Source organism: Meleagris gallopavo, chromosome 1, assembly GCF_905368555.1.
Source record: "Meleagris gallopavo chromosome 1, MGAL_WU_HG_1.1, whole genome shotgun sequence".
Taxonomy (NCBI): domain Eukaryota; kingdom Metazoa; phylum Chordata; class Aves; order Galliformes; family Phasianidae; genus Meleagris; species Meleagris gallopavo.
This window is the reverse complement of record NC_139404.1, coordinates 38851137-38874977: the sequence shown is the minus strand read 5'-3', so window position 1 is coordinate 38874977 and position 23841 is coordinate 38851137. Positions and strand designations below refer to the sequence as shown.

The window sequence follows — 23841 nt, the reverse complement described above, 5'->3', positions numbered from 1 at the left end:
GTGTTTGAAGACTGAAAGCCTTGTCTTACTTTAAACTCTTCTCTCACTTCACTGCAATCAAATTTGCTCATAATGTATATTATTTCACAGTTTCTCATTGAAAAATCAGACTAAAAGTTGTGTTCAGAAAAGTTGTGTTCTGAAGCGTAAGTCTAACAGAAGCAAAAATCATTTCTCTTTCTATAATATCTAGCTATTGTGCTTGACTATTGATCCAACTGAGTCTCTGTGTCAAAAGGATCTTCACTTATGCCAAATTATACGACTCTATAAGGATTTGGCATGGAAATGCAGGTCAGCATGGGCACATGTAAGCCAGAAATTCTCTCTGACAAACTAAACCAGGCTAAGCTGGAAATTACACTTCCAGAGGCTGATACTGCCAAATGCTGCTCCCTTTCAAGTTTTGTGCACCTAGGGAACTAGGATCTTGCAAGATGCCAAGTGCCTATCAACTGCTATTATGTACTCTCAGCTGAAGGCAGCAGGTAATTAGCACTCATACATTCAGGCTTAACGATGACTGAACTAAGCTTATTGTTTTTTGACAACATTTAAGATTTTTGGTACTGTATGTTGCCCTTTATAAAGGCAATAGATTAACATCCTGATTTACAATTACTTTTTATTTTTCACCCCTTTCTGTTCTGTGACAGAACCTCAAAAGTGATTCATTCCTCTTTTGTGAAGTATTTTACATTTAACATTGCACTGAGCTTAGCTAGGTATACTAAAGCCTGCACTAATAATTCCAGATTAAACTGCCAGAATAAAAAATCACTCATGCTGAAAAAAAAGAAAAAAAAGACAGCTGAGTTTTGAAAAATCAAGAATTAAGTTGTTAGAAACTATTCAATGCCAAGGACCTAAAATGTATACATTTCCGACTAGTATGAAATAAAGGGAGGTAACTCAATCAACCTGCTTTAGAAATCCCAGACACGTAAGAGGAAAACTGGCTAGAGAGCTGGTGATGCAGTCACTTACTAAGGGTCCAACATTTATATTTCTCAGCTGAGAATCTATCCTCATCAGGTTTACTGTGCAGATCAAACCACGTCAGTTAAAACACAAAATATTTGGGCAAAAGTATGTTTAAATACCTATCCAGAATACTTTGAATGGAAACATCTTGAAATACCTAACGGTGCAACATTTCAAAGTTTGAGCTACTTTTTTGATAAATAAGGAGCCATGAATCAGCTTTTTATCAAAATTTCCCAGAAAAAATGAAGTTATTAAATTCAATACTAATTACATTATAAAATTTTGCATTTTATATATTTATTTTCCAAGAATCCATGGTCATTTATCCAGGTCCTAACAAATACAATTAAAAACACTTAATAATATATTGTCAATACAACAATGGTCTTAAATGATATGGAAGAAAATCCACATTAATATTAATAAACAAACTGCACATTATTTATCCTGCAAGGAAGTATTAGGTTTGTTATAATTAGTAACATTGGTAAAACACAGCAAACAACATCGCAAGGGATTTTTCCACAGACATAATCAGAGTTCTTTCAAATTACCCTTGCTTCAATGGAAAGAAGCTAGCTAAAAGTAGCCCTGGGTAAACCAACAATTGATGAAGTGACTTACCATGTATGGCTTGTGGGGAAATAACTCACAATTACTTAATAATACAATCTTAAATTAAGTACAGGGAATTAATGAATCCTAAATCTGGGTGCTTAAAGTAAAAGGGTTTGTTTCATATTTATCATACAGAGAAAACAAAATCAGTAAAATACAAAATCTTTTTCGAAGGAAAACACCAAATTTCTGCTCTGTCGTATTCCAAGTTCAACCTCACTTATCTTTCTGACCTTGAAACAGGTACATCTACATTACTGACTCAGCGTGCTGCTGAGGTTCTTTGCAGATATGAATTTGCCTTGTGTCTATACTTGAAGCTTTGCACTTCAGTACACCAGCTGAAAGTGCTGTACATGGTACATGAAAAGCATCTTCCCTCCTGGTGGAACCAAGGTTGAAGCTGTGCACCAGGGCACCATCTAAAGTCTACTCTATTGATATAATGTATAGCCTAGAAAAATTAACTGCAGCCTTGTGCATTGACATTTCAGCAGTGACTACTATCCACTGAGCAACAAAAAAACCTGTCCTTTTGGAAACTGGAAATAGCTGCAGCCAGCCAGAAAAATTACAAGATCTCCTCCCCTACGTTTGATATTCTTCCCCAGTCATGACTTACATGCCTGGAAAACTATGCTAGCCTGTAGCAGGACTCTTGAGGACTGGCTGATGAGCCTCATCAGTGGCTGTTCTATCAGTGAACAGTGACATCCCACCACTTCTGCTGGTCTGCTCCATACAACTCTCAGCTACTCTTCTCTAGGCTTTTCCTGGATCTTGCTCTTGATCTGATGCCACTACTCCTCAGGCTCCCAGATTTGGCTTCTATTACTAATCAACCTGTCTTTCCTCACACACTGGATTCCAGCTAATGGGAGGAACTATTCATTCCTTACTTTGCTTGTATCTTTTATCATTGGCTGGATAAGCACTTCTGAATTACTCTGGCTAAATCTTGTGAAAGGTCTTGGGAGCACAGACATATGTAATATCTTTACAGTTATTGTCAACTACTAAAGAGGATTCATATAGCAATTCTCTAAGTCTCCTCAGTATTTTTTGTTTGAAAAATAGAGCCCTTTGTCTTTGCTTAAGAAATCCGGCAATGCAATAAGAACACATGAATTCTTTGCAATTATTTCCCTATTCTTCTGCTTGTTCTCACTAGCTTTACCTATGAATTTTTAACACAGAATTGTAAGGAAGAAAGACAATAATAAAATCCTGATTAAAAAAAGTAATATTTCAGGAACATATTAATGAAGTCTGCTGCACTGAGGATTAGGTCCTGCAACTTTTGCTTTCTTTAATGAAGCAGATCTAAAGGACAAGTTTGTCTGCTCTCATGAAGATGATACTACTCAAATAGATTATGCTAATCTATTCCTCTAAGTTACTCCACTGACTTAGAGCTACAAGTATATTCTGATATCTTTAAGCTTCACCTCTTGCACAAAATAAATTCTCTCAGTATGACTGTGCTGAATGCTCTCTGCAATTTCTTATTGTTTTCCTTTGCATGTTTCTCATTTTCTCTTCTATGCTGTTGTTTGTTTCTCAGTTGACCTTATGGTTCTGTGTAAAAGGAGATTCAGAGTAAAGATCTATGTTTGCTTATCAGCTGTGCTCAGAAGTACTGCTAGAAAGATAAATGCTATACTTGTTCTTGGTCAAAGTCCTGAAAATAGACTGTTGAAAGTTGTACACATTTGCAACATTTCTGTGACAGCCAAGATACTCTCAATAAACTTTCTCCTTCCAGATGAGTTACTACAAATCTGTTCGTTTTATTAGCAGAGGAGAGAAACTGGTTGGCTGCTTTATCAGTGATGCCATACCCATATTCACATTTCAAGATGCTATTGAGAAGATGTTGACAATCAGTCCTCTCTTCACAGAGCAACTATCAAGGCAACAAGAACAACATCTTTTTGTTAGACACATCAGGCAGAATTCTGCAAACATAACTCAAGAGTTGAAGAAAAGGAGAGGTACTTTACCTGGTCTTTCATGGTTTTTCCTAAATCTTTAACGTCTTTCATGTTAATAGCATTCTTCCCTCCCTTCTCCTTCCCCTTCTTCTTGTTCTTCTTTTTGAACAAGCATTTCTTACAGAGACAAAAGCAGCAGGTAAGGATTAATAGGACTGCAACTATGGCTATGGCTATTAAGGCCCAAGGTGGCACTGGAAGAGAAGAAGAAACAAAAAAGAGAAGGTGGTAAAGGTATTAGTAGGGTTAAATTTAGAAACAAGCACAGTTCTCTTACAGCTAAATCTTTTGCAAAGAAAATGCCTTGCAGAAATGCCTGAAATTCTTTCTAAAACACTATCATCTTTTGTATATTTCCCCCAACTGAGCATTTGCACACACAGTGCCAATATCTATCTATTTATGTGACTAGTGACACATAGCAAATTAACTTGCAGCTATTCTGAATAAATCAGCCATCTGAAAACAGCATACGATACGTTCGGCATACTTAGGCAATAGTTTGCTTTCTTTAATCATCTCCACAACCCACCTGCCATTGTGGCTGAATTGGGCAGAACCAGCCAGGAATTTCCTGTTTTCAGAATGGCATCAGATCCAACAGCCAGATTTGATGAACTTCTTCTCTGCCTGCTGCTGTGTAGACTCCGCACAACACAGTGCAGGTCAAGGTCACCAGTAAACACTGACCAAGGACATACTACTGGCCAATCCAAGGGCATGTGTGCTATTAGTCATCATACCCTAATATCAGCAGCGTTGCAGTACATAGTTAGGTTTTCACCCGTATTTTGCTATCAAGAAAAGCATTTGTTCGATTTATTCATTCTTTACAGGAATCTGGACACAACTGAATTATGAATAAACAATACAGAACACTTACTGTAATAAAATGGTCTTGTTAAAGATCAGAATGTTGGAAAAAAGGAGTTAAGATGACACTCAAACAGTCCAGCAGGGAATTACGTTCACACAGCTCAGTTTTAATGACCACAGATCGCGACAGTGAACCAGAACACTTGATGATACTTTAAATATTTTAAACTGTCATTTTCTAAAATCTCTAAATGCACTCAGTCTACCAGGTCTGTAAGTTACTCTGAGTGCGTTACCAAGAGGTCTCTCATACAATACAGAACAAAACTGACAAGTGAATCAAATTTGACATGTTGACGTCAGTGAATCACAGAAGGGAATGGACAGTATAAATAGAGAAAATTAATTGCTTAAAGGAGCTAAGCAGAGTGTGAAGCACAGTCACGGGAAATTCGACTACAAATTATCAGTTCAGAAAGAAGACAAAGCACCTAAACTTTCCTTACTCTATGTTTAATGACTTTAATTCCTAACTTTCGTTCAAAAGTCCTTGGTGACAGATAGAAAAATAATGCAGAAAAATGTTAAACAGTAATTTTTGTAATACATTTTGAGCCTCCAAATGTTCATTATATGCAGCTGCTATAAAAGAGAAGCTATACCATATGTAGAACAAATGAGAACTGATTACTAAACAAATGAATGTTAAAAGATAAAGTGAACAGATTAACAGCTGTTTATGTGATGTATTTTATGGAGTCAGCAGTAAGAATTCTGCAATAAAAGTTGTATTAGATCTGCACTTATCACAAATTAAAATCTGTATTTCATGCATTACTGCTTTCATTTTGCTTCAGATCAGGTGCAACAGTAACACTTCATAGCACACCTGACTTCCACAAAATTTTGTCTTTTCACTCAGCACTTGCAAATGTAAAATCATTACCTTTCACAGGCAGCGTGCCCTTTTCAAATTTAAACTTCACTGGTGCACTTAAACTGTATTAAACACATAGCCTTTGAGATAGCATTTGTAGAACGTTGTATTTTTTACCTAAGCTAATTCTTAAGAGTTACATCAATAATGAAATGATTGATGTGCCTAAACCTACCAGCTATTTGTTTTGCTGCCTCGCCAGGAATGCTCAAAGCACAACGTAAGGCAACACAGGGAGTAAGGGGAGTATGGGATGGGTTCTGCTGGCAGGGTGGCACTGTGGGGGGAAAGAGAGGCAGAGCACATCACATGCAGCTAAGATGGGAGAACCAAGGAACTGAGGAGACAGGGAATGTGCGTAGGATATATAAATACGCATGCTACAGATGAAAAAGCATGTGTAGGTAGTGAAGTCAGGTGCCTATGTGCTGTAGCTGTTTTGCAAAGTGGTATTCTGGCTCTGTTGCCGTGGTTCTCTGGAGGATGAACAATGTAGGGTGTCTTGGGGAAAATTTCAAACACTTGCAGATACCTCACTTTTTTTTTTTTTTTAATAGTGCATTGTCTGCTTTCATCTATTTGTAATTTAATTTCACCCAATAGCTCTTGTGATGCAATTTAATGATCACCAAATTAATATCTGAGACACCAAGAATTATACAGAATCCCTCAAGGAAAATGTGCTCTGTTTTTGTTACAGAAAGCATAAGAAATAAAGAATAAAAAATGGAGGAAATCCAGAATCTGGACATTTTCCAAAACATCTTTGACATTCAAGTCTGAAAAAACAAAAAGAATGGATTTTTTTCCCAAATGAAAGTGCACTGCGTCTGTCAAGGAGATGTCTCAGCAGAACATTGCCACTGACAGAGATTGCCCAATCTAATATTGCTGGCAGTGGATACATGTGTTAGATTTAAGAGAAGTGAAACATACTGTTATCACTAGCTTTGATTTTAGAAATGATGGTTGTTGCTTTTCAAAAACATTATCTAAATAAACGTTAATCATTATTACATAATTCAGCCAAGATTTTCCAAATTTATTATAGACTTGGAGGGTTTTCGTATTTGTTTCTCTCAATTCATGACACTGCCAGAGGAGCCTGAATTCCAGAAAAAAGATATTTCTAAAAAGTAGTTTTGGACAGCCCAGAAGGAAATGACTAAAGTCACTCAAACTTTGGAAGTCTCAAAACTACTGTCTTTAATATTTTGGCATACCAACTGCAAATAATATATACAAAAACTTTATGGACAGTATATGAACTTGTCATTGGTAAGTGGCTCCATTCAGAAATTCATAATGCTTAAATCTAGTTAGACTTTCCCACAGATACGATGTTCACGTAATTTCATTTTCCTAGTCATCAACAAGAATCTACAGTTTGAAGGCTACCTCCATCTATATTCAATCAGTTTGATCGGTTTCAGTAGTGTACTTTGAAACCTCAGGAGGACTTTGGACATGAGCCATTAAGCAAAAGGCCTCGGCAGCAGAAAAAAGGTTTTGGGTGACATAAAAAACACAGATCCTGACCAAGTGATAGAGAGGTATCAGAGAGCCAGAAGCTTCCTGTACAATTTGTCTTACCTAGTGCCAGCACAAGGGGGTGCTTTGAAACAAGCAATACTTAAGTAAGCTGTCAAGGAAAAGCTATAGCTTTAAGTATAATTAATATGTGCATAAGCTTTCCGGTATTTCAGTGCTATTTTCTTTGTTCTGCTCCTGTGGTCTTAAAGACACTGTCATGAATCACTACGTGATTTGGTGAACCTCCAAGGCTTGTACAGACAGATCTATAGAAGGAGATCTATTGAGGTAGCGTAGTTAGTAAGCAAAGTTTTTAATTAGTCTTATTGATCCAATCCAAGCAGTGTACACTCAGAAATGCAGGAGTGGAGTAAAAGGAAATTGCAGGGAAAATGAAATGCATGGCTTTTCCCTGAGCAATATTAAGGCACTGGAAAGAATAAACTCTCCAGGATTGTGTTGATAATGGAGACATTTTTGGTACGGACACTGCATCCTTCACTCATGCTGAACATCAGTTAGAAATGGAAGCAGCTAAAGGAATTGTAAGCTCTCTCTCTTTCTCTGTGCTGTTTCCTACCATTAAGGTCAGCCAGGGTTGAGTGCATGCTGTGGGCCATTTGATGTGTCTGTATCCATTTCACAAACATGGCAGCTGTGGTGCACTGACATTACCATTTCAGTTTGGACTTAACAGTGCGCTGATGAGGTAGATCTCCAGATCATCCCCACTTATCGTGCTTAGGCTCACAGTGCGCAAGATCTGAGAGGGCATGGATGGAATAGTGGCAATAGTTGCTCATAGAGCTACTCTTATTGTGCTCCAAACTGCAAAGGGCACTCAGTCCATGGGAGCATACATAATCTGAACCATTACCCCTACAAAGTTTGCAGTGTGGCACTGGGCCCTCAGGACAAAGTGCTTCACACCACAGATTTGGTTTTAATTCATTGTACTAAATATAGCTTGTATCCCACCCTGTCATTAAATCTTGTTCTACCAAATATGCTAGATGCAAAGGAAAATACATATTACTGAGTTACTCCATTTAAGAGCTACAAATGGTGCCCTTTATATAAACATATCCTTACTTAGCCTTACACAAAATGCTTGGAGAGATACAGGTCTTGGGTCTAAAACTGACATTCCTGTCAGACGTTCTAAAATTATCAAATGCCTCAGAGAACATTTGGCTCCCGAGGAAAGGCAGTAAGAGGGAAGTCACAAAATGTGTAACAGCATCAAAGTGCTGTAGTCTGTAGAAGAGAATAAAATCCTTCATCCTAATAATTTTCCTCCCTTTCTGCGTGTAATGTCAGAGGAAACCTCATTAGCTTAAAAAAGAATCCGAAGAGAAGGAAGGTCAAGAAAGAACTGAGGAGAGAAAGCTGAATTAAAAAGCAAAGACTTCCATACCAAAGAAGCTATCTAATGACAACTCCCAATTAAGCAATTAACAGCCCCATTTAAACTGTGACAGCAAAGGGCTATCAGATGATGGCAGATTCCATACTATAGTACAAAGGAGGCTCATGGTATGTTGCAATTGATAAATATTAATAACCTGTGTTTCAGGGGGAGCATGATACTTTACAGGAAGATGCAACTGTCACATAGCTGTATGTGAAGCGCTACATATTAAGCTAAATCTCTTGTCACCTAAGCATGAGAGTAGTGGCAGTTTTCATTTATTAAAATGCAGTTTTATTGTAGATTTTTTGCATTTACAGCTTCTACTCAGAAAGCAAAAATAATATATAGCCATATTCTTTCTCTATAGCAACTTTCAAGGGGCAACATTCTGGGAATCCATTCAACTTTAATTAGAAATTATTTTTAAAAAAAAGTATGTGTACTAAGAGCAAGGATCCAGTGGATGCCACTACTCACAGCAGAAGGAATACAATGGTGATCAATGTACAGAAAAGGAAAAACTGATACATGATAGAATTACTTGAAAAGGAAGCAGAGAAAAACTGCAAATATGTGCTTAAATATACTGGTGATTAAATGCTAACCTTCAGGCTTACGCAGCTGTATATTCTTCCCAAACACTCTTATATGTGAAACCTTGCTTTAACAGCCTGTTTGCAGAACACTATTTTCACATTCTTACATTTATCTCAGTTTTTTTATGTGTTTGAGTTAATGGCTTTGACCTATTACTAAAAGGAACCTTTACTAAGGTTTCTGTTAAAAATAAAATGCTCTCATGCTGTATTGTCCCTCCTCTACTTCTTGAGCAATGTGCTCCTGCCATGAATATTACGAAAGTTACTGAGGCTCTAACTGAGCTAAGAGATGTACATTTTGAAAGTGAAAGTTCCCCACATGAAAATAGTCTGTGAAACTACACTGATTACATGGGCTTCACTCATTGAATGTACTCCTGCCTGTATCTTGTTTGTTAGATATCCTCATGTGAAATTACGCCAACATCACATGGTTGAGCATTCATGTTTTTGCAAATAAACTGATATTGAATTTAGCAGGAATCTTAGATATTGCTACAAATTCAGCTGAAGAGGTTGATCCACTCCAGAACCTGATGAATACCCCACAGCTGGAAATCAAAATGCTTTAAATGACCAAAATATTTACCTGAAAGTGAACCACATCTACTATGAAAATTTCCGAGTCTATTACATTCATTATTGTTAGTATTAATTCACCTTTTAGGGCACATGGAAGCTGCAATTTATGGTAAAATCATCTACCCAGCAGAGCGGAACTATCTCTATCTCTGTTGCTCTCCCTCTCTCTCTGTCTCACCTACGCATTCTGCTACTTTTCTCCCTCAGGTCCTTATCGCTCAGTCTCAGCAGCTCCTTTCTCCTCATCTCCTGAGATATATGGCTGAAAAGGCAAGAGTAAGGAGTCTCCAGGTGAGACTGGACAGTGAGGCAGTGAAGCTGCTGAGATGTCTCCTTGACAGAAGTACTTCAGAGAGATCAGCAGGGCTTTCAAACTCAAGTGTCAGGTTTCATCTGAAAAAATACTAAACCAAAAATAGATCCTCTGTCAACCAGCTCATCTGCTCTTGAACTCAAAATAAAAGAGAATACAGGCAAAAGATAGTTAAAAAAAATTTCCCCGCTGCTGGTTGTGTTGCTTCTAGTCTGGGCTGCTCTCCCAGGCTTGACTTCAGCTCAGCCACCATCAGCCACAGTCTGTGGGAGCCACAACATGGTGCTACCTGAGCTCTCATCCTCCCACAGCTCCCAGCCCTCCCATCTGCTGCTACCTCCCCCTTCCTTGGGCAAATTCAGCAGCTCTAGTATGTTCCACCCATCGACTTCTACAGAGGGGTGTAACCCCACTGCTTCCAGTATGTCTCTACCAGTTGGCATGCAGCAGCCCAAGGGAAAAAACCACAGCCCAGTTCCATGCTGCATAGCATGTCCCTTGCAGAGGGCCACAGTGCTGGCCAGTTCAACAAATGTAGCACCTTTCCCTGTCCAACAGAACCACCGGGTCACTTACTACAGAAAATGGAGCAGAAAAAGGAAAAACTTTGGTGGAAAACACTTTCTAATCAAGTGGATAATATTTTTAGATTGATGCTTCCTATCAGTTCTTTTTATCTACTGCCTTCAGCTTTTAAAATAAAATAAGTGAATTTAGGCTCTAGATAATTGCCAGAGAAAGCATCGGACACAGTCAGCAGCTGGCGAAGATGAAGCAAGCTGGAGCCTCGAACTGGATCTGGAAGCCAAACAGGTTTGCTGAAGGCTTTCCAAAAACAGTGTATGTATCAACAGCAGTTGAGTCCAAATACTTTCCTGAGAAGACACAAAACAACTCATGAAGCTAATATTCAACACTGACAAACAAATCTGCAGAAGCCTGAGATGTTTTCCATTGTGTGGACAATGGCAATTTGTAATTAAAGAGCATTTCACTTTTCCCATGACACATACTGCATGTTTTACTCTGATGATAGTTTAAAGGAGGAATACAACAAAAAGTCATGAAACTGCCTCTGACTTCAAACTGGAATTTGAAAATGGACAAAATATTGCCTTCATATCAATCTTAGGACTCAGAAATCAAGAGTCAAAAGTAATGAAATTGATGGGAAAAAAAAAAAAACAATTATGCCTATGTATAGTTGATTTTCTTAACTGATTTCATTCATTGTATGCTATGAACTGTTTTTGTTTTATTTTACTTCTCAGTTTCCAAGCACTTGGGAATATATTTTTGTCATATTTTCAAGGCTTTCTCTGCAAATATGAGGACCAGGTTGAATTTCATTTTCTGAAAAGAGGAATTGCATTCCTCACCAGAATTAGTCATTTACCGTACATGTTAGATGCTACAACTTTTAAAATTAGATAAAAAAATCTATTACCGACAAAGAAAAAGCTAATTTGGCACATTTTGTTATAAAATATTATGCAGATATAAAATTCTTTAAAAAAGGGACTGATTTATGATTTCTGACAAGATTAAATTAAAGAAACGATCTTGTCTTTATGCCAATGTTCAGTTAACATACATAAACGTAACATGGGATGCTGTTGCATACAGGTTTCTTAGAATCACTAATATCCCAAGTTGGAAGCGACCCAGAGGAATTATCCTGTCCAACCCCTGGCTCCTCACATATCCTTCTGATACTGTGGCATCCAAACTGCACCCAGTGCTGGAGGTGAGGCTGCACAGTGCAGAGAGCAGGATAACCCTTCCCCTCACCCTGCTGGCAGTGCTGGGCCTGAAGCACCCCAGGGTACAGTTGGCCCTTTTGGCTGCCAGGTCACACTGCTGACTTATTCAACCTGCTGCCAATCAGAATCTACAGACCTCTTTCTTCAGGGCTGCTCTCTAGCCTGTATACCATTATAGCACCTCTTCCACTTTGCTTCTTCCTAAGCCAGAGGAGTATTTCCAGGCTTTCTGCCCTGCTGTTTCATACAGAACAGTGGGTGTGGAACAACGGCCAGCAGGGTGACCACTGGTCCTGTTCTGTGCTCCAGGCTTGCAGGGTGTCTGGGCCCTTTTCACTTTAGAGCTGTAGCATACACTAAGAGACTCAAGTTCTCATTATGTGCTACTTTGATAACAGTTTTTTGTATCTCAGCTTTAATGACAATAGCTTTTCTTTCTGACTCCTGCCATTTTATTATCCAGACAGCAATATTGTGCCCATACACTCAAAGCACTAAAGTAAGGGATGGTAAATGGTAAACAGATTTTACTCATTTCTCATCTATACCAAAGTGATGAATTTACCATTGAAAGAATCCTTCTGTTCTCTACATTTTGTTGCCAGATCAGATTTTCATTTGTCTCCTTATTGAAATTTCTTAGTGAACTTTACTACCTCTCTATGTAAAAAAAGACCAAATGTCAAAGCAGAGTATTTCTAACTTGTGAATAGTCAACCTCTTTCTATTTATAAAAAGTATGACACCATTTCCCTTAGGATATGATCTTTTGCCTCTACCCACTACACAGCTCAGTAGAGCTGCATTATTGACTTTGAACTGATACTAAGCAGGTTTATATATTTGCTTTTATTAACTCCTTTAACAGGCCTGGGATTAACCTGTTTTTTACTCTCTGATTTACAAGAACAAAACAGGTTAAAGACTCATCTACAGCACAGAGGGTAGTTCCTTTATATATATGTGTGTGTGTATATATATATATATAAATGTATAGATATGTGCATATAGTATATATGTATTGTATCTGCCATTAAATTATTCAAGAAACATGCATTCTGCAGTTAAAAATCATGGAAACAGTCCTTTTCTAAAACTGATTAATATTTTCAGATATATGAAGAGTCTTCGCTGTCGTTTTTCTTCTTTTTAATAATTTCAACAGGAATGTATTTGCATACTTAAGCATGACAAGTAGTGAGAAAGGCTAATTTCTAATAAGTTTGGGAACTTTTTCATACCTTCAATGTCCTGAACGATTAAAAAAATTAATTTCATACCAGTACTAGTGAAAAATCAATTATAAAAACAATCAAGAAGCAAACAAAAGCCAATCTCCTTCTTCCAGACAGCTTTGTTTTAAAACTTTTTTTTTTTTTTTGGGAATGTAGGTCAACTGGTGTATATAGGCAGCAATAATAGCGAATACGAAAAACCATGTACTTTTTTCTGTGATAGGAATGTATCTGTAAAAGTATATTCCTTTTTCTGGGCAATAGTGTATGCCTAATGAAATCAACTGAATGCCAGCATTTCTCGATCTGTTACTTAAAATATACAGATATAACTTTGAACAAGATTATTTAATTAAATATTATCATTATTAATAGACACTCATTTGTGTGTGGGTAGTGCTCAAAGGCACTGACTCAGAAGAAATGCCTCACCGGATTAGATACTGCACATAGATGAAATAAAATGACAGACTGACCTGACAGGCTTTGCAGTGTAAAGTCCCAAGCCTTTGGCCACACATGTGGGCAACTTGGTCCAACCAATTGCTCGCAGGGCCAGACCCTTACTCATACATCAGCCTAGGAGAATGTACCAGGCTTGTATGTTACCAGATTCAGTCCGTCCACACACATCACCCAGCACACTGTTGTGTGCAGCCCTTTCTAATAAAACCTTTTTTCACCTCACAAGATCCTCCTAGGATCATGGTCACTTACAACACGAATGCCCTCTTTCTGGAGGACACTCAGCTGGCCAACTTGGCACCTTTATAGCATGCCAGTAGCCAAGGTTACAGCCAAGACTAGGCCCTGAGCATAAGAAAATGAAAAACTAGAGGCCTTCTTCGGCAGAATCCTTCAAAATAAGTGCTCAAGTCAGCTGCATTCTTGAAGCAATAGCAGTTAGCACCAGACAACCCAGCTTTCAACCATGGCCCTTTCTGGTCTTCCAGATCAAGCTTGAAATCAAAACAGAAATTGTTCCCCAGGCTCTCAGGCAACTATGAAAATAGTTGGCAGAGGGCAGCTTGTAATATGAATGCCCCAAGCAAAAATACAGTACATCAATAATGCCACACAATCTAGGCTGTGACCTCCACTCTTTCCCAGAAGGCATTTCTTGCATGTGAGCTCCTGAGGCACCTCAGGACTAGGCTCACATTCAAATACACGTGCGTGGGTTGACTGTTGATCTGGATGGGGTATGTCTGTCTGTGTGTCTGATCTCTCCATAGAAACAAGCAGTGCAGGGTATGTAGAGGAGTATATGTCACTGGTGATGCACTACATTCAGATCAGCAAAGAGGAGAGAGCAAACCAGCCACATTGCAGAAGTCTTGGGAATGGTATAACACTGGTGACACAGTGTTGTGTGATTGAGGGTGTGAGTAGTCCGCCAAAAAGCCTGAAAGGCTAAGTCGATTCAAGCTTTCTTCACACATGCTTCCTGGAATGTTTTCATAACTCTAACCACTAGCCCAGCATTGCTGATCAAGATAATTGTACCAGCTCTGCCTGTCGAGAAGGAGATAGTCCCAATAGTACAGTCACCTCAAGCCTTGAGATGAAAAGAGAGAGCCATTGCCACTGCACACCTTACCCATGCCACAATAAGCACAGCAAAAGATAACTCCCCTCAGTTCTTCTTGGCTGAGCAAACTTCCAAAGGAAACTCCACTGACATGAATCTGCACAACAGCTGTTGCAGAAGCCTGTTCTACGAGCACATGGCTGTCAATACAAAGATACGTATCGTAAGATATTAGAAATATAAAGTTTGGTGGAATTCATGTTATTATACTGCTAATACAAAAAAAAAAAAAAAAAGCATTATTCATTGACTGTATATAACCCAAGTCTATTAGGCAAAATGTTGTTTTCACCTGCTATTTAAAAAAATTGACCTTTCTTTTTTTATATGTTCAGTTTTATTTCAAAAGACTGAAGAAAAGAATCTAAATCTAGTTTGTGCCCTTGCCAAGTATTTCAACCTCCTTTATTCTTCAAGAAGCTCTCAAGGCTGCAAGCCATATATCGGGAATGGCCTTTGTAGGGAGAAATCTATTTTCAAGATACGGTTAAGGTTAATAGCTATGTTGTTCTTTTTCAGAAGCTCATTTAGCAGCACTATTATGATGAGGATGATGATGATTGATTACTGACTTCTGCCTTTTTGCACAAAAAAGCACCATTCCTGATTGGCTAACTAGAAATGTGGTAATGGTCATTAACTTTGTTGCAGGAACTACTGCCAAAGTGATAAATAGATTTGGTTTACATTAGCTACCAGCCTAAAAGCATCATTTGACCTCATTAATAGCTCTAATCAAATCTGGAGCTATGCTCCCTAAGAAGGAAGACTGTCCTGTTTAGGATGGCAACTCAGAGCGTTTTTTTTCTGGTTCCTATAAATACAGAAGTTGAAATTTTGTTACATTGAGGTAAGGCCAATGCTATACATTCATTTTGCCCTTTTTTTTCAGACTGGGACAATTCAAAACTGTTTTTAGCAGGCATTAAAATCTACCTGCGTCTCTCCTTTTTGCCAGGCTGAGGGAAGCTGCATTCCTTGGAAAAGTGCTCCCTTTGCTGAAGGAAACAAGAACATGGATTTTGTTTGTGCATGTTTGGAATTGCATGGTTAGCATGTTGAGATCTGCATCAAAATCATACGGTTGGTGTCCTTCAGATCAGGGAAGGAAAAAGCTGCAGACTACATTTTGATCTCTTAATCCAGATTTCCTTCATACTATCTGCAAATAGTTTCCTGTATTCTTCATCTTTACTTCTGTGAGGTACACTCACCACTCTTGCTGTGCTTCTGACTTTGCAATCTAGAAATGTTAGAACTTATTAATTTAGCAAGCTTGGAATATGTTTTCTCACATGTTGTGCTTTGGTCTTCTGCTAATTAGCCTGAATAATTAATTCATGCAAGCTCTAGTCAGCCCCTGTATTCAGTTTGGCCATGACTGTGTGTTACAGCTGCAAACCAAAGCTGACAATTTTGGAGATGATGTGAATCTGAAAGAAGGAATGTTTTCTAAGCACACATACCATCTTGGGAGACAGCACATAATGTTCCCATCCAGTGTAGATGAAAACAGGCAGTTTGCCCGATGCTTACTTTGTCCTGTTAATATTGTGAGCTATCAGCAAAAGCAACTACTATCAGTTTGTCTTTTAAGATAGCAAGTCTCCCTAAAATATCTATTTGAGTACCTTTATCAGTTTTTTTTTTTTTTTTTTTTTTTTCTTTTTAAACTGGACATAAAATAGAAGTGAGATAAGATACTGCAAGCTTTGGCATAGAGCAGGAACCATAAAAAGATGACCCTTTTCGTCAGTTTCTGTATTCTATTTGGTGATTGTTCCTTATTTTCAAATTTAGCTATGCTGAGAATGGGAACAAGAAAACAGTTCTGCCCTCTCACTGTAGCCTATATTCTGAATTATTTCCTACATAATGCCATGATTTCAACATAAGTTAAAAGTGCTGTCAACCATTGTAGCTTCCGGTTTGATGAAGGAATTTAATCTATGCCTCTCAGTTTCCAGAAGGAATGCTCTAACTTTCAGATTAATATATAAGAATTGGAGAACTGTGCTACCAGAATTGTATCAGAAGACTTGGCCTTCTTCCATTCCTATTCCTACCCGTACCAACTCCCTCTCCTGAAAAAAAGAGCTACAGGCATCTGACCTTCAAAGGGGAATTTTCATTTCCCAGTGTTAGGTGGACAGATGAACCTGTCTGCTGTTATGAGATATGTGCTGAGGGTTTTGGATGGAAGCCCTCTATCTTAATTCCTGCATCTGGCTTGCTGCTGGACAGGCAGCCTGCAAGGCTTTCTGTTGTTGTGAGACCCCTTGACTCCTACCTGTGCTGAGTTTGAAGTCCAACCATGTAATTCTGAATACAGGCTGCAAGCTGTTCCAAAATATGTCAATATATTTTTTTTTCCCCTGGATATGACAGAAATAAATAAATCCTCTCTCAGTACCAGAGTCCACCTTTGATTATCTGCACTAGGTGTCAGTTTTGCCCTACAGTGCTCAGATGAAAACCAGACACATTCTAGGTACTTACATCCCTTGTGGGAGCTAGTTGTACAAGCTCCACTGACAGAAAGAGCATCAACTTCCTCTGTCTCCTTCTGTAGTGTCCTATGGATACTAAGTGTGCTCAGCACAGATTGATCCTACAGGTATGTCCAAGCCAGACTTTTTCCACCAAGTTAAGAATCCCTTTAAGGGCACACTGAAAACTCAGTGCTGAAATGTTACCAGCTTCTCCTGTTCACTGAAAAGAAATCTGGAAGCAAAACCTTACACTAATTCTGAAAATCAATTATCTGACTTTCTTCTTTGACTTTTACTTCAGCAAATGGTCATCAGCGTCTGACTCAAGTTTTATATGAAACTTGGATCTTTAGTCCTCTGGACTAACTCCATGTTCATTGTTTTTTATCTATGAAATGCTTTCAGAATATTGAGTTGCTAATTGGTATAATCAGAGATAAGTTTTATTTTCCTTTTAGAGAAAGAAAGCCAAGAGAAGATGGCCTGTGACTCACTCTAGGGATTACAAAGAATGTCACTAAAATCTGAGAATAGTCACCCTAGCTGCTTGCTCAGAACATGCTCCTCTGAGATCAGTATATTGCCACTTAAGTAATATTTTGTTCCAGTATTTATAGTCAACCTTAGCAGCTGCTTTACATGGGCACATTTTCTTATTGCTATGTAACCACCTGTGCATTCCCTTCTTGCTCAAACGTGCATTTCTCCTTGTTAGAATCATTTAATTAAAAGCCATGTTTTCTCACCAGTTTAATTTCATTGCTACTGATCAAAGAAGACAAATGATTATCAAAACTTAAAATTGAAAGTACATAGCAGAGTTCTTGCTTCTGTCCCTATTTAAATACAACTGAATCTGCAGTGATTAATCTGAAGCTTGTCCAAAACAGAGCAACAAAAATTTAAAAAAAGGAATGCAGACACTAAACAAAGGAAAATAATCTCTGGTGGAATTAGAAGTCAGAGTTAAGAAATTTGCTGAAATCAGTGACTGCAGTTCTGGTGATTTCTACCCAGCAAGGATTCTGCCCCAACTTCCCAATTTCTCTTGCTATCCTTCTATCATTAGCTAAAGAAGCAGCTGTGCTCTTTCTTGATAACAAAAAGTTTTCAGTAGCTAACTAAAAACTCTTTCAAACCTGTAGCATCACCAGTAATGAACGATTAATCCTCTGTCTCCTTAGGACTGAGTTAAGCTCAGAATAGAAAGGGAAAGGCAGCAAAAGAAAATGGGCTCTGTGAAGCATGACGAAATAAAAATGAAAAGATCATAAAGAAAACAAACATTAAGGGTAAAAGAGCAATCAATAAAGTCCAAAGCTCACAAGATTGCCTTGGAAAATAAGTACTTTAAAGGAATTTAAATAAGTACAAATGGAATTCACAGAAAGATTTAAGAGTGAATTAATTTTTCAGTGCAATTTCCTTCTCTCTTCCCTTGCATGATTTTCTCTTAGGCTACTTTGCTTTCTGTATGTTCCACCTAACAATAACAACACAAGTTATATATGCTCTTCCACGGTGATTAGTCCAGCAAGCAAACAGTTAAGTAAATGGTTAAAACACTTAAGTGAATGCAAACAAGATGGTGGTTTGTTATTGGCTGAAAGTGCCTCAAAACAGACTAATAGCGATACACAGATGCAACTTTGCATCTGTAGTCTAATTAAAACTAATCTAATTAAAAATGGTGCATCTGTAAAGCAGCTTGAGCACTGCAGATAACACGCAGAATTCCTTTTATAGTTGGAAAAAGCTTCCAAGTGGCAGTGTCTGCCATTCCACTTTATTTGGAACCACTTTAATAGCAGGTGAGTAATCAACAAATAAATTCTATGTAGCCTCTTTGGAATTGTTCATTCACAGAAGCAAAAGCAGTGATAATGTACTCACAGATGCATTACTACAGCAATGGAGGCTACATTGACAGGGGGAAGTAATGGCCTTTCATTAGACAAAATGATACAGCTTCAAAAAAGAAAAAAGCTTCAAGCCGTAAGTCATCCTTCAACCTTGCTCACTAAGGCAGAACTCAACTACAAAAAGATACTTCTGCGAATGTGTAACATTACTGATATGAGTCGTCCACAGTAAAATCAGACATGATCAAAACATTGCCTTGTCAAGAGATTTATTTCAAAATATTCTTACAGCAGAATCGCTTATTTTCCCAGGCAAATAAACATTCTATGGACTCTGTATTCAGTATGAAAACTTAATGCTCACAACTGAAGTTCTGTTGTAAGCAACTTTAGCACTGAGAATTAAAATGGCCATGAGACAGTAAAATAATGTGTGCAACTCGCCACCCAGCACATGTTCTGTGGGTTCTGACAGCAATATACAAGAAGAAATTCCAATATTTCATCTTTCACCCACAAAACCAATTACAAAACTTTGTTAGAAAACCCTCCCACAGAATGATCTTCCTGATTCCATGTATCTCTCATGGAGGAGCTTTGCCGCAGCTTCAATGAGAAGCATGAGTAATGCATTCTCCAAACAGTCTAACTTAGAGCTCTTTAAGGGTGAGATACAACGGCTTAATCTTGCTTAAGCTAAGCAAGACACAAGCCATGTTCTTCCTTCTCTCATGACAGCGCCTTAACACCTACCCTTATTGCATAATAAAATGGGTGACAACACTATCAGCATTTCCCTTTCCTTCTTCTGCCAGTTCCTCTAGAGTTCCAAGAATGAAAACACAATCTTCAAGTAAAAGAGCAATAGAGAAAATAGATGAATCCCACACTGAAAATTGGGTCTGTTATTTGAAAAATGTACACAGAGGGTTGTATTATCAAAGAGAAATAAAAATGATGAAAAATTCTGAAAATTGTCCCACTAAAATAATTTTCCTTGCTGTCTGATGTTTCTGGAGAAGTAGAGCATGAGTCCTTTCAATTGTAAATAGTTCCAATAATTTCAACAAAACCATGATGAACAATGTTTGTAGGACTAGGCCTTAAGGTGAAGTTACTAATAATATAGGAAAAAAACACTGAATATTTTGATGGCATTAATTTAACATAGGAAAGTTATCTGAGTTTGTCATAGAAAAGGGTTATTCTGGTAAGTCACAACTAATTTTCAAAACAAATGTCTGCCTGAAATTGCTTATCAGTCACTTCATGGTATTTTCCTATACTCCGGTTTGAAATTTACTCCATTGTAGAGACAAGCAAAAGTTATCTTCTGTAATTCAAAATCTACTTTAATGTGAGGTTTGTGCACTGCATGGGCTGTCACAGAGGCCCCTGCACCAGAATGAATATGCCCACATGTGAACATGTGCACTGATGATTAAAGCGTTGTGCACTACAATAAAAAGCCTGAGGGTAACAGGGACTTCAAAAAAACTTGCGTTTTCCTTCTCTTAAATATGTAACATAAAGAAAAGTTTGAACGGAAAAGCACTTTATGTGAGGGGAATTTTATTCTGGTCTAGATTTTCTGAATATGATATTTTATCTAGGTATCATGTATTTACTTTAAAAATGAGAAATAGACTGTAAAGTATATTGTTATTTTTACATCACATTTTGATTTCAGTGCAATTTGTAGCTTTTAGAGTGTGGTACAAACATATGGGTATATATGCAGTTCATCAAGGACTTTGCATTTACTTATTTTACTCTTTGATATTTATTATTTTGTTTACTAATTAGTCATTATTTATTTACTGCTTGTGCATTCTTAGTTATTTATTATCTTTATTATCTATCTTACATCTTTTTGTATTACTATTCTCCTATGCTAGCTCAATATGTAATATCCATAACACAAACTACTTCTATTAGTACTATTATTACTGCAAGCTCAGTCACTTGAGAATTTTCTTTAAATCAACACAGCCACCTTAAATGTAAAATGGTAACTCATATATTACAAGAAGCTGATAAGATACAAGATACAGCAAGATGTAAATTAGTTTTAAAACAACACAGTATATCCAATGCAAAGTTTCTAACATCTTGCTGTATTTTCAAGGACGAAAGAAAGTAGCAAAATCAGTATTAATTTGTTTCTCTCAAAAACAAATCTGTGAATATTTCCTTCACTTTTTGATCGCTGATGCCAGCACATCACTCTGCAGTACAGCAAAATTAGGACTGACTTGGTAAAAACTCAAATGGGGTTTCCAGGAACTAAGAGATAAGCAGCTCATTCTGAATGTCATTTTAAGTGTTTCTGATCAGACTTGTCACAAACTCCCAGATCTGCTCGGTAGTAAGGAGCTTGTCCTTGAGCTGAACAGCTTCAGAGTCATGGCTACGTGCAGGAACAACATACTGTCTGAGAAGTGCAGTTGGCAGAAGTAAAAGTGGGCTTTTCAATTATATTTTTATGGTGAAATGATCCTCTAATAAGGGTAAAATTTTTGTCTCCATCACTGGCAAGTGTAGTGAGGTTATAAGGTAATATTTTTGTGCTGTGACTAGCATTCAATCCATCCTAAATCATAAATAACTTACATTCACACTGCTCTCCCAGGAGACTCTACTAAAGCCAAAGCGCATACTTATATTTATTCAGGTACATCATGGTAGAGGTGACACTTGATAAAAAAGTAAGTCCTTCCCTGGAGCAGAGCTAAATGCCATTTACTTCACTGCTGATGGCTCAGAAATCAGACATCTCAACAATGGTTTCCACAAATCCAACCACTGAAAAGTTAAAAATACTGATACAACTAAGCCCTGTTTAACATCTCTCCACATAGTCAATCAATATACTGTAATCATAACCAATATGTTAGACAATATGTTAATCGATAGCTCTTTTATCCTGTTATGAAATTGGTTTCTGACAGGCATATCCCTTTCAAGTGGCTAGTAGTGACTTAACTGACCTCACATGCCTTCAAGATAAGTCAGATCATGCCAGGAAAAAACGTTATAGAAGACAGGACTTGAACTAGTTTTCCTTTAGTATCTCTGTAAACATGGCAGTGCTGAATTTATCCTGGTTTGTCTCTTAATTTTGGTTCTTATCTGAGGTCTTTGCTGACTGCTATTAACATTGCAGGGCCATACATAACACGTTTTTCTGACTCTGCTTCCAAAATGTTTTTTGTCCAACTAGTAGTATAGTTAGTAGCAGCTGGAAAACACTTGGGCAGGGATATGAGATTTCCAGCTCATGGGTCAGTGGAAGAATATGCCTGACATTTATTAATGAGGTAAGGAAAAATCACTATCAGGAGCCTTGTTAGTCCTGTGCAAAAAACTCAGCTAGTCCTGCCCTCATTGCTTCTGCCATTGTGACGAGAAAAACTGTGTATTTTATGGTACATTAACCCTGAAGTTACTAAAAAATAAAACATCCATATTCAGTCATCTGCTTTGATGGAAAGCTGAATGATTTTTACTCTCTCATAGCATGCTTTTTGTGAAATAGAAAAGTAGAGAGAGATTGGTTTATATTTATTCCTTTTCTTCAGAAGTACCCTACGGCAGACAGCCTGCAGAACAGAGCAGGGACTTGCACTGGCAGGAAGCCTTATGTCTCTCCAAGCCATATGTCAAAAAAAGTTTCACTGACCCTAACTTTTTTCTGTCCTCAAGTATATACAGAGCCAGCTGTATTCTCTGAGTCAGCAATGCAAAACTGTTTTTTTCCAGAGAGGTGAGAGGCTGAAATGAGAGGAGAACGTGGTTTCTGATGAGGGAACCAGCAGAAAGTAAGGAAAAGAAGCAGAAGATGAAAGCTGGTGAGAAGAATTGCAGCTGTTCAGTAACAAATTTGTTATTATTTACTCTCAGATCACAGATGTGACCTCTTGTGCTTGCAAGCCATACATCTTGCCAACATATTCTGCAACAGCAGCTCTGATAACATCAAATCTATTGATACGGAGATTGTGAACACATATAATGCCACTAATGGTCGTGTGTCTGGTGGAAGCAAATGTTGCAGCTTCTTGAAGAAGGAATTTCTGATTTTTCATTTTTATTTTATTAAATTGGAAAAATCAGTTTTAAGTTCACCTAGCACCAGGACAGGAACACAAATATTTATCATTCTCCAATCCTCAGATGGCAGTACAATGGTGCAAAACCTCCTTATTTTTCTTGTCTCATTAATATTGTGGGAAAGCAGACAATATCAGCACTGCTTTACTAAATCAAGTAGTAAATGCTTCAGTCTGACAGTGGCTCCCAACCATCATTCTGACAATACCTAACGAGTAACAAACTGCTGTAACTCAACATCCTTACCATCTGGGATAGGCTCACTGAGTTTGGGAACTGAACAATAAGGCTAACAATTTCACCTATTTCAGTCTTATGTTGAGGTATATGTATTACAGCTTGTCTTTCCTTCTTAAAAAGCAAACTAAAGTAAAACCAATTTTGAAACAGTGTGGCATTATCAGACTTGCTAAGCTATTAAGTGATCAATCTCACCATGCATGACTGTGATCCAATGTATGTTCCTAGCATCTCATAGTTCTCAATTTCCTTATACAGGGAGAAAAGATTAAAGCAGCCTACCAAAACTGAGAATGATCCATAGTAATGCTGGCAATCCTACACTTTGTTTTGCAAGGAATAAATGGCTGAGGTTCAGCCACTGCAAAGAGTTTTGAACCCTTTGATAATCTGATGATTTCAGATGCTTCTCAGCATCAACTCTGAAGGGAGGGAAAACTTAGTGAAGCATCACATCCACTGCTTGCTTATTGCCACAGACACTCCAATACTCTCAGTAACAGCTGAGAAACTCAGCTCCGTGAAACTCAGTGAAGTTCATGGATAACTTAGACTGAGAAGAAAGCTAAACATCATCTGCCAGAATCCTGGGCACCTCTCAAACATAGAAAGCAGCACCATAGTGGGCTGCTTTCCCCAAGTCAGTGATGCTGAGGAAAGTGGTGAGAACACTGGTGAACTGCTGTGCTTTGGAGGAAGCATAAAACCAGTGTTCTGAGCTTTTGTGGAGATGAGAGATCCCCTGGGATTTT

The 23841-nt window shown here is 37.9% G+C and overlaps 1 protein-coding gene across 2 annotated transcripts in view; it reads right to left on the bottom strand.

Moving 5' to 3' along the window:
• Positions 1–23841, bottom strand: part of SYT1 (synaptotagmin 1) — a 337461-nt gene that overhangs the window by 87125 nt on the left and 226495 nt on the right. For both annotated transcript variants that reach the window (XM_085221774.1, XM_085221782.1), the window contains exon 5: positions 3609–3793. In XM_085221774.1, the coding sequence (XP_085077900.1) occupies positions 3609–3793 (185 nt within the window). The remainder of the gene's footprint in view (positions 1–3608; positions 3794–23841) is intronic.